The 11,695-nt window shown below is 39.6% G+C and overlaps 3 protein-coding genes across 3 annotated transcripts; 2 read left to right on the top strand and 1 right to left on the bottom strand.

Annotated features, from left to right (window-relative positions):
* Positions 1-3,846: 3,846 nt before the first annotated feature.
* On the top strand, positions 3,847-5,829 carry Hacd2 (3-hydroxyacyl-CoA dehydratase 2). The gene is made up of 4 exons (XM_011314480.1): positions 3,847-4,070; positions 4,132-4,248; positions 4,575-5,287; positions 5,378-5,829. The coding sequence occupies exons 1-4, from the start codon at positions 3,993-3,995 to the stop codon at positions 5,652-5,654; spliced, it is 1,185 nt and encodes a 394-aa protein (XP_011312782.1). The 5' UTR covers positions 3,847-3,992; the 3' UTR covers positions 5,655-5,829.
* Positions 5,830-6,567: 738 nt separating this feature from the next.
* Aldh (Aldehyde dehydrogenase) lies at positions 6,568-9,138 on the top strand. Its single transcript, XM_011314478.1, has 5 exons — positions 6,568-6,723; positions 7,262-7,587; positions 7,677-8,316; positions 8,400-8,722; positions 8,797-9,138. Exons 1-5 carry the CDS (start codon positions 6,628-6,630, stop codon positions 8,942-8,944), a joined length of 1,533 nt encoding a protein of 510 aa, XP_011312780.1. The 5' UTR covers positions 6,568-6,627; the 3' UTR covers positions 8,945-9,138.
* On the bottom strand, positions 8,997-11,655 carry LOC105272373 (myotubularin-related protein 10-B). Its single transcript, XM_011314479.1, has 2 exons — positions 11,462-11,655; positions 8,997-11,216 (listed from the first exon to the last, which is right to left on the bottom strand). The coding sequence occupies exons 1-2, from the start codon at positions 11,522-11,524 to the stop codon at positions 9,333-9,335; spliced, it is 1,947 nt and encodes a 648-aa protein (XP_011312781.1). The 5' UTR covers positions 11,525-11,655; the 3' UTR covers positions 8,997-9,332.
* Positions 11,656-11,695: the final 40 nt, after the last annotated feature.

Below are 11,695 nucleotides of genomic sequence, written 5' to 3'. Positions count from 1 at the left end.
AGCTGAAAAATCAGTCAAGTCGAAAAATCGAATCTCATTTGTACATCATTAAAGTATATCCCGAAAATTTCGAGGTGTAATTGACTCGAGTGGATTTTACGACCTGGTTCAATTCAATTCTTCAACTTGATTCAAATCCCCTGCAATAAATCTGGAGAAATGATTTGAATCAAGTCATAAAATCAACTGGATATTTTATTTAACTGTTGACTTGCATTATGCATGAAAATCACCGAGGATGATATACAACAGCAAAAGCTGGGCTGTCCCATTTACGAAATCTCGTCTATTTGCCATGGGATGGGTACGGCATTTGGCCTGCGGTGCTCCTCCTCGTTGTACCCAGGTATAAAAGGATTTTTAGCCGGTATTGGCCATCCGTCCTGGAATATTCCCGCCAGCAGTAGTTTTCGAAGCGGCCAATTTCCTTTTCGAATTCGTCGGAGTGAGTAACAAAGAGAGAGAATGCCTCCACCATCGGTTTGTGCTCACTGAATTTTTCGAAGCAACCGCCACTCTCAAGGCTGCCCAACATTATACCTTCTGCCACCTGTCCCCCACCCCGTCCTACCAACATGTTATAAACCTTCGAGATGCCGTTAAATAAAAAATATCTCGTAATTTTGGTGGAAATAAAAATTGACGGTGAATAAAAAAATCACCAGAGAGACACCCGGGGTAATTTATGGTTGGGAGGGGGGAGTCATAATGCGTGGTTCAGAGAATTGGCAATGAGAATGCAAGTGAAGTAATCACCAGTGGAAACATCAACCGGCATCCGCCAAAACATTGTTTCATTTTTTTCACTTCCTTCTGACGAGATTCAGAAATTCTTTTATTTTGTTTTTTCATTCAATTTTTAATTATTGGTGTAGATGTGTAACTGCTCCAGGAATTATTGAATCAGTCATTCATCATTTTTTTATTATTGTTATTTAATAAATATGATAAAAATGATAAAATGTATTTTTATAATAATTTCCATATTTATTCATTTGAATATCTGATTATTTATCGAAATATGAAGTTTTTCGAGTGATTTTAAAATAAAGGCGACAATTTTTAGCGATTACACCTGTCGATTTTTAGCGCATGCAACCGGTTGTAATGATTGTCTTGGGCTTTAGCGAAACTTACTGGGGACAAGGCGATCTTGGTGCGAGCTCAAAAGGAAATGACAGTATCGATACTTGAGGTGCGAGAGCGAGAGGTGCAATATATTTGTGGAGAAAATTGCGCAAGGTCGATTCGTTTGGAGGATGGCGCCTTATCCTGACGTGGGGATCCTTCAATAGACCGGAAATGACGAAACGGAAACCACCAAGGCTGGCATATCGATCCAGTTTCATACTTTATAAAAAAAATTATTCCACGTTTAATTTCAAAAATAGAGCGGAGAAAGCGGTATTACGTCATACGGCATTTATTGCCTGAGAGAAGATAAAAAAAAAATTAATCTCCTATTTCTAATTAATTGAATTAAAAATTATGATAACAACTAAAAATTATATCGTGAGAAGAAAGTCAATTGTTCACTAGGAGATTTCACCTTTTGAATATTTTCTTCGTAATTTTTTAACTCTCCACCTACTTTTTACTCGACGCATCCGTTATTTTTATTGATTGTGCAACTTTCACGCAATTTTTATTGAATTTTTTTGCCGCCGTGAAGACCAGTAGCAGATGCATTTTGACAGGTACACGAGAAAAAGTCCCTCCAGCTGCTCCAAGTCGATTAGAATCGGTAAACCTTGGGTTGGGCCCTCCCAGTGGCTTTTTTTTTCGAATCCATCGATTTTGGGCCTCTTTGGCATTGTCTCGGTGACGTGCAACCTCAGACTTCACACATATGGCGCGAGAATTCCGGAAATTCGGTCAAATTATACAGATGGCACGATTTCACTCACTATTTTTTTTTTCATTTCGGCTTGTGCGGGGAGGGGATTGTCTCGGGGAGGTCTCAGCTGGTTTTCGGAGGGTTGGGGGAATCGATGCGAAAAAGGGGGCTTAAAAGGGGGATCAAATGGGGCCTTTAAAGCCTCAGAACACTCTTCAAAATTTTCATACCCAATATCCGATACCCAAAAAAAAAGTTTTCATCTTTCTTCCAATTTCATCCCGAGTTGCTACTTGATATGAGTCGGTTCAAGTAGATCTTGTCGACTTGATTCAAGTATCGAAATAAAACTTAAAGTAAACGTCCATTTGATTTTTCGGCTGTATTGACCCACGAGTCGATACAGTGCAGGAATAAAAAATTATAGAGAGTGATTAGGGGTGAGGGGTTAATATTCACGGTTGACAATGAGGGTGAACCCGGTGGTTTGTGAACATCAAGGGGGGGAAACAGCTGTGGTTCGAATGCACTGGCGAGACAGCAAAACACGAGACAGTGAAAAAGAGGAAAAAGAAGAGAGGTGTAGTAGGTGGAGGAGACAGAGGGAAAAAAGAATATCTGGTACCACCTGGTGTACCTGGATTAGGTTTACCCGGAGGGTCCCTGTGGATTTGCTCGGGTCTTTTGTACCTCCAAAAGCACCACCCCACATGATGCGAAAGCCGAGACGCTTCATCCACTGCTAAACAAGAATAATATTATAATATTATTTATAATATATGAATAATATATAAATAATAAACCATTTTTACATAAACATTCATAAAACTTTAATTAATGTCTGTCAGACATTTCGAACTAGTCATTGATACTAGGGAAATGGAAATTAAACAATTCGTATGGATTATCATTTTTGCAGTATATAAATAAATAAATTGGGAATGGGGGATTTAATAGGGCGTACGATTAGTTCGTCCTTTTTTTCCTGATATCTTTTTTTCTCGTTTTATTTCTATTCAATTGTCAAATAGAAATAGGAAAAAACGTGTAGCAGCCGCTTCCGGTCACTAAATAACGTTCGACTCTTTTTGTTAGCAAATAAAGGAAAATTTATGGGGTGCAAAGTAAGCAGACGATGAAGTCAAAGAATTGGTCTATTTAGTTGTGTATACCTGGGAATTCTAGGGAAATGGACATGATTTGAGTTTATTTATCTCCATATACAAAATCACAACGCCTACTAAAATCTCATTCAAGTCATTTAAAATGAAATAAATTCCCATACTTTTCAATATAACAAACGAATTAAATTGACAATTTAATTACTGACATTTCCCAATATAAATATTGAATATTCACCGTGAAAACTTAATTCTTTTAAATGCATCACGAAAATTTAATATTATTGAGACAAAGGTATCAAAAATCAAGTCCGAAAATGTCGGAAATTTAATGAAAAAATTCGTGAAAAACATCCCCAAAACGTCGCCATCATATCGAAAAAACATCCCCAGAACGTCGCCATTATGTCGAACAACCATCCCTAAAAGATCGAACAATATCTCCCCTTCGTTATAGTAACAAATTCGTGAAATCCATCTTTTGGAAGTTCACTCTGCCAGAGAATGTGCATGCCTTACGAAAAGAAACTGCGTTTGTCCAACTTCTACTATCTATTGGAGATGAAACATGAATACGAATGACTGCGAGATATATCTAGCAGATGAATGTATAGCTAGATGGAGATGTCACAGAGGATTTATATGAGGAGGTGATTAATGAGTAACTATCGAAATATTAATTATCATTGTCATAGAACATTCGCAACTGGATTTGAAACCTGGCACTTGCCAACTACTTGAGTGGAGGGTTCGAGAAAGAGCTCGAGTTTTCTCGAACAAATGAGAAAATTGTCTTCCAGCGCTATCCTAGGCCATTTTACAAACTAAATCCGTGAAGCTGTCCTCCGCCGATAAGCCAGAGAGCAATTATTCTCTCCGTGGCCTTAAGTATATAAACGAGCAATTGTTATGAGTGCCGGCTGCACTTCACTTCAATCCGTATTATTGACAACAATCACTGCATTGTTTTAGATAAAATATTCAATGAATAATTGTCATCAGTAAAAGAAAGACAACAAAAAACAATAATAAAAATGGCTGTGCAACCTAAAGTTTACTGGTCCCAGACAAAAAATGACGTTTTCGTGAAAATTGATGTCGATGATCCCGAGGTGAGTTGATTATTATCTGCTTTATTCATAAAAATTAATTTTTATTCCGCTGATTCTACAGGGAACTGAAATTACTCTGGATGATGATGGAATGAAATTCTCAGCCTCTAAGAGATTCAATGGAAATGTCGTCCAGTACGAATTTTCTATTCAATTCTACGGTTCGACGAATAGAGAAGTAATTATACAATAATTATGATAAAAAGTTGACTCTGGACTTCATCTCGAACTCGAACACTCGATTAATAATGAAATGAAATAATTTCATAAAATCCTTGTATCAACCTCGCTTGAACTGGTTTCTTTATACCTGAATTATGGATTTTTTCAAGTACTGAATTGAATTAAAATTGATTAAATATTGAATAAAGTGAATTAGGGGATGATGGAGTAACGACACCTACTAAAAATCGTTCTTTTCTGAATTCGACATTTTTCTATGTTTACACAAACATAAATAGGTAAATTAAGTATTCCACATTTTTAAGGTGAATTCGTTTACAGGAAAATATGTATGAATTGATAAACCATCAAATGCAATTTGTCCTGAAGAAGGAAATCGATGACGATTGGCCGCGTTTAACAGTGAAGAATGACCCCGAGTTTGTAATTTTGGATCCAGTGAAATTCCAGCACAAGAGGATAACGAAGAAATCGAGAGACAAGAGAGATGTCTCGATGGGATTCAACAAGGGCTTCACGTCAGCAAAGGAACAGATTCACAAGGAAGTCCTGGAGAAGAGAGATGTCCATGAGGACTATCCCCACATGTATGACGTACTTCATAAGGAAGAGCTGGGGTACCGAAGAGAAGATTACAGAAAGGTGTACCTTGTGTTGTACAATTTGTGTCAATTCGTGGGATTCATGTACATTCTCACTGTCATGAGCATACGTTACTCGAGAGAAGGTCCTGATTCAATGGCAGAGACGTACAGCAGTGTCGGTGGAGCGATGAGATTTCTCCAGTTACTACAATTTCTTGAAGTAATGCATCCAATGTTTGGATACACCAAGGGCAATCCTCTCATAGCATTTGTCCAGGTTGGAGGTCGTGCTTTCATCCTCTTCCTGATGATCGAGGCTGAGTCACGAATGCAGACCAAACCAGTTGTATTCTACCTATTTTTCGTGTGGAGTTTGGTCGAGGTTTTTCGATATCCTTATTACATCACACAAGTCCTGAACGTGGAAAGTGGATTGCTCACTTGGTTCCGGTAATATTTGTGATGTTTTGAGAAAATTATTATTGTGTTCAGTAGATTTTTAAATTGTAATTTATTCCATATTTCGATTATTCCTTTTAGGTACACCATATGGATACCCTTGTACCCTTTAGGATTTGTCTGTGAGGGAATTATTGTCCTCAGGAATATTCCATACTTCGAGGAGACTGGGAGGTTTACTGTTTCATTGCCAAACGCGTGGAATTTTGCTTTTCATTTTCCTACTTTGTTGAGGATTTATTTATTGGTACTCTGTGGTCCCAGTATTTACACCATGATGTCTCACATGCACCAAACGAGAATTAAGAAACTCGGGGGAGCCAGAGGGCGGCAATTATTGAGTGGTAAATTCGATTAAATTACAATTCCTCTACATTTCACTACACGGTCATAAAACGAGCCGTAAAATTTACAATTTTTATTAATTCCCCATTTACCTCCATACCTGAACAATCGACATAAAAATATTTAAGGACTTTTTTGTAGTGAAGTACATATCTGACAGAAACATCTTGATTGTTCAAAATTTTTAACCAGTTCTCTTATTATTTGTGTTTCTAATAAACCCTAATTATTTCAACACTTTGTCTTCATTATTCCACATCGATAAAAGGATCTCATGGCTTTAAAGAATATATTTAATGTCGCACAAATGATAGATTAAATATTTGAAATCACTGATTGTAAGAAATGTAAATACTTGTTGAAGGTAATGGAGTACAATTGATAGCGCAACAAAGTTTATAAATGGATAAGACATGTATGGATTGATCAATAAACGGTAAAAAAAACTGCTCTCCCTGTAATAAAAACTAGTCATTATCTATCTACAATGAAAAAAAAGCTAGTGTAATTGCTTCAATGTAATATTCCACAGGCATGTCAGTAAAAACACTCACAGCGCATGTGCCAGGGTTCAAAAGAGTCAAGCAAAGTAGAGGCTCAGTTCTAGGGGTTTGAGTTACCCCACCGACATTGGAGTCCCTTACTCTAAGAGAGGGAGTCAAAAAATTGAAGTGACTCCATGAAATTTTCAAATTTTTCAATTTCAGTAAATACCAATTTCGTAACGCAGAAAATAACATTCATCCCATCGACTGGTCCCTCTGACAGCGGGACTGCTACTGAGGCAGGTACCGAGTCAGCTGACGGGGCAGACACCCCCATTTCGTGTGGCGCCCTCCCTCTCTTGGGGTGCAATACTACGATGCCGCCGGGATCACTCAAACCCCCAGAACTGAGCCTCTACTTTCGTCATCTTCTCTTTGAGTACAATTGCGATTGCTCTTAAAGTTCCCTCACATCGTCCCTGAAGGGTTAATTAGTTAATCATGCTACGCCTGATGAAGAGGATTCACTCGTTGAGGAGCTTCTCCTCAGCTGCTCTTCCAGCTCCAGAAACAAATCCTTCAATAATGTACTGTGGGGTAAGAATTATTTCAAATCTTTACGTTTCAATTTTATATCACGAAGCAAAAAAAAGATAATTGCCGAAATCATTGTTGCAAGAATTTTCGCAGAAGAGGTTAGTTGAAAATGCGACAAAACGGGATTTTTTAAAATATTTGTAAGTCTGGAATAAAAAGGGAAAAGCTCAAGTTTTCCTGAAAATTCAAAGAAACTACAAATCCTTTATATGAAAAATATAGAATCAACGTTAAGAATTCAACCACAAGTTTTCTTAATTTTCCTGATATAATTGACCGGAAAATTCCAAATAAAAACGGAAAAATTGTCTCAAAATATTGAAATATTTATTCCCTCGAAAAATCTGAAATCTTAGATATCCAAATTCCTTTAAAAAATACAAACAATAATGTATTTCTCAAACCATCTGCTTAAGATATGACATTTAAAATTCAAATTTGCGGGACATTTAAAAACCCAATTAGCGTAGCATTTAAAAGTCAAATGTGCGTGACCTCATCGGAATTCATTTACAATCCGATAATCTCTGCACTGTAGATATTTATAAACAATGAGTGGCGGAAATCGGAGTCTGGGAAGACCTTTGAGACGATCAATCCATCGACAGGAGAAGTGATAGCAGAGGTCCAGGAGGGTGAAGCTGCTGATATCGACGTGGCAGTGGGTGCAGCAAGAAAAGCTTTTCGCCTGGGTTCCACGTGGAGGACAATGGATGCCTCCCATCGAGGTGTTCTCCTCAACAAATTGGCCGATCTGATCATTCGAGATCGAACTTACCTGGCGTCCCTGGAAACCCTAGACAACGGCAAGCCATATTCCGTTGCCTATGGATTCGACGTGGCCGCTAGTGCTGGAGTGTTGAGGTACTTCGAGAAAAACAAGGTCTAAATACCCGAAATTCCACGATTGTTCGAAATCGTATATTATCATTATTATTATTGGTATCTTAAAGATATTTCGCTGGATGGGCTGACAAGAACCACGGCAAGGTCATCCCTATGGATGGCGAATTTATGGCGTACACGAGGCACGAGCCCGTTGGCGTTTGCGGGCAGATAATCCCCTGGAATTTTCCCCTTCTGATGATGGCCTGGAAGATTGCTCCAGCCCTCGCCACTGGCAATACAATTGTCCTCAAACCAGCTGAACAGACACCCTTAACCGCTCTATACCTGGCACAGCTGACGAAGGAAGCTGGATTTCCCCCTGGGGTCGTCAACGTCGTTCCCGGATTCGGTCAGGCTGGAGCTGCTATTGTAGCTCACAATGAAGTCGACAAAGTCGCCTTCACTGGCTCAACTGAGGTAGGAAAACTCGTTAAACAAGAAGCTGCCAAGAGCAATCTGAAGAGGACTAGTCTAGAGCTCGGTGGAAAATCACCGAATATTATTTTCAAAGATGCTAATCTCGATTATGCCGTTGAGACTGCACACTTTGGGCTGTTCTTTAATATGGGCCAGTGCTGTTGCGCTGGCTCCAGAACTTTTGTCGAGGATGCAATTTATGATGAGTTCGTGGAGAGAAGTGTCAAACGGGCTGAGAAGCGAACTGTGGGAAATCCTTTCGATCTTGGTGTTGAGCATGGGCCACAGGTGAATTTACTCCCTAGTTTTTTTTTGTATAGAGAAATGGGAATCACAAGAAAAGATCCTCACGAAAATTTCTGATTATACAGGTCGACGAGGACCAAATGAACAAAATCCTGTGCATGATCGAGAGTGGAAAGACACAAGGAGCTAAATTGGAGACTGGAGGCACAAGAATTGGGGATAAGGGATATTTTATAGCTCCAACAGTCTTCGCAGACGTTCAAGACAGCATGACAATCGCTCAAGAGGAGATCTTCGGTCCAGTCCAGCAGATCCTGAAGTTCAGTGACCTTGACGAAGTCATCCATCGAGCAAATAAAACAGATTATGGCCTGGCTGCTGCTGTGTTCACGAAGGATATCGATAAGGCGAATCATATGATTCAGGGACTGAGAGCTGGCACTGTTTGGTATGAAAATTTCGAAAATGGAATTCATCAAGAAACTCTTTCTCTATGCTTAATCTAATTCTGTTATTTCCCAGGGTTAATACATACAATGCACTAGCAAGCCAAGTGCCTTTTGGGGGCTACAAGATGTCTGGACAAGGTCGAGAATGCGGTGAATACGGTCTTGAAGCCTATACAGAAGTCAAAAGTGTCATCATGAAGGTCCACGAGAAGAACAGCTAATCCCCCAACCAAACGATCCCCAATCGCCAAAAAAAAACTGTACAAAGTCAAGTCTAGACACAAAATACTTTATACAAGTGGTGCACAATACGAAATTTTCATACATATTTTTTTAATTTCTAGTTATTACAAAAGGTTGTTCTAGCTACTGGTGCTTGAATCACAATGAACATAAAAATAAAAAATAAATTTCAGCTTGTGGTATTGCATTTCAATGGGAATCTTACGATGGAATAGCAAGTCGGGAATATTCTCCTTTTCCATCTGTGATTTTCCATTGTCCAATGGAATCTTAGCCCCTTGCAAGAATATAGCTGCCACTTGCACACGCACTTTTTTCTACTCAATATTTTCGTCGTTAGCGGAGTCACGAGTTATCACTTGGTTATCAATCAGGAGCTGTGAGGAGGGATTGAGCGTCCATGAGACTCTCAGACATTATCGCAGAGCTGTTCATGATAGGAGTGCTCACAGTATTCCCTGATTTTTTATTGCCAAATGGGTAGAAGCTGTCAATGTTCATCTGCACGAGGTATGTCGTCACTTTGTCGACTGGTGAGGTGCAGCCATCGTTGGTGGTGACTCTCAGTTGATTAATGTCATTTTGCAACAGACGAGAGAACAGTTCCACGTGATTTTTTCCACCGTTGTGAATTTCCAGGGGTGGAATCCATCGAAAGTAACACTGGGACCAGAGTTCAAGGCACGAAATACTGTGTTGAGGCTTTAGGGGATTTTTATCGGGCTCTTTGGAGTACAGTGGATTGTGGAAGAGTAGAATGTCTTGATCTGTGAATTGCTCTCTCCAATCCCAGGCGCTGCGCAGCACCAGAGGACTGTTGGGATCCGTGGCAGCAAAAACTCGATCCTTCTCGCAATTAAAAATGAATGTATCGAAAACAGACACATGTGCAGCATCCCACAGTGTAGTGATGTACGTCTCCGTGAATTCGAACTTGGAGGGGAATTGTTGTGTCAATTGCCAGACGCAGTCGAGATAGACGAGAAAAATTGGTGATTTTTCACTGTTTAATTTCACTATGTGTCCCAGACGATCACAAAAGGGGTGACCTGCTGCCACCCACTCTTTCTGAATGAGGGTTTGGAATCCAGATATCGTTCGAAAATATGGGTCTGATATTAATTGAACTAAACTGGATATGACACAGCATAAGTCTCTGCCAGATCCCTCTTGTAATATCACTGATGTCCCCGAATTCAGGTGGTCGCTGGCTTCTACTGACTTTTGCAGACAATAGGAAATACATTTCAACCACTTCGAGTTTTCGAGTAACGAGTAGAAATTATTATCCTGCGTCCAGAACTGTCGAATATTCTCTGGTGAACACAGTCCGACTAATTTAGTAAAACTACTGGCAATAGATTTAACCGTTATGTCCTTATTCAACTCCAGTACAGCCATCGCTAATTTCTGGGGATGACTCTTGCGGATGTTCTCCAGCATTATATTCTCCTGGGTCCTCTCGGTGATGGTTGGCATCAATTCAGACATTTTTACAAGGGCAGCTCCACGACTGTTGGACCACGACCAGACCGGCGGACGACCGTCTTGAAAGTGGGCGGCAGCTACAGTTAATTGACTATCTGTTACTGATACTGGAACGATTATGTACTGAGGCAAACTCGGTGACATCTGGAAAGCGACATTAGCAGAAGACAATCTCCAACTTCTTCTCAAGAGGTCATTTCCCTGAGCAGTGCGATCAAACTCGACCCTCCAGTCAGTCAAATCCCTGAAGAACTTGACGTTCTTATCAATACTGCTGTAATACACCTCAGTAAAATCATAAGCAAAGAGCAATTGGTGTCTGCTGGGGAATGCATGATGGAGGAGTGTTGCAAGGAGACTCTTGCCATGACCCACTGGTGAGAATTTAAAGGAGAACGACCACGTACGAAAATTCTTACAGACAATAAAAATTCCTTTGATCTTAGATGGTATTGTACTCCCAGGCACCAATTTTCTCTTCTTATCACCAGTGATCAGATAGATCTCATCAATATTCGATAAACAGGAGTCTGTGTAACCGTAGAGATGATTCTGTTGGCGATTGATCTCCTCCCCATTGGGATCATCACTGGTGATGAAAGTTAACTTGAAATTTGTGACAGAGAGGGTCCCAGATATTCCCTGCTTTAGGTCCCCCACTGGGGAGAACATCAGGACATTTTGGGCCTCAGCAATCAACACTTCACCCGGAAGAAGTTTAATTTTATTATCACCCAAGGAATCCCTCCTCATCTGAATGTTCTGCACATCAAGAATTTTTTTTTAATTAGCATTAATTACTACCTTATTCAGGTGTGCGTCAAATTCCCTTATGAAATTCAATTGATGCGATTCAATTTTAAATATAATTTCCAGCGTTTTGCTCTGAGACAAAAATTTCAAAGAAATTACAAAATTTCCCATGAACACGGAAAAATGAGACTTTCCGTAAATGACTAAACCTCGCGTTTTAATGACCGAATGACAAGTGATTTTCTGTTATTTACCTGCATCTCGTGCTCCTCGAATCCCACATAGCTGATAAAATTGTTGCAGCTTCGATTTTCCATGGCTAATGAATTATTAACCTAATTACTCCATAGTGGGAGGAAATGTCCACTGATTTTCGGAATTTTCTCACGAACAATTGTGTTGTGTTTACTCGATACTCCCCCACAGCAAAATCATATGACATGACATCGACATTCCGACAGATTATGCCTGAATCAGGTGTTTTAGTT

The sequence above is a fragment of the Fopius arisanus genome, unplaced genomic scaffold (assembly GCF_000806365.1).
Source record: "Fopius arisanus strain USDA-PBARC FA_bdor unplaced genomic scaffold, ASM80636v1 scaffold00166, whole genome shotgun sequence".
Taxonomy (NCBI): Eukaryota; Metazoa; Arthropoda; class Insecta; order Hymenoptera; family Braconidae; genus Fopius; species Fopius arisanus.
Note: the sequence above shows the minus strand (reverse complement) of the source record. Positions and strands in the feature narration are given on the sequence as shown.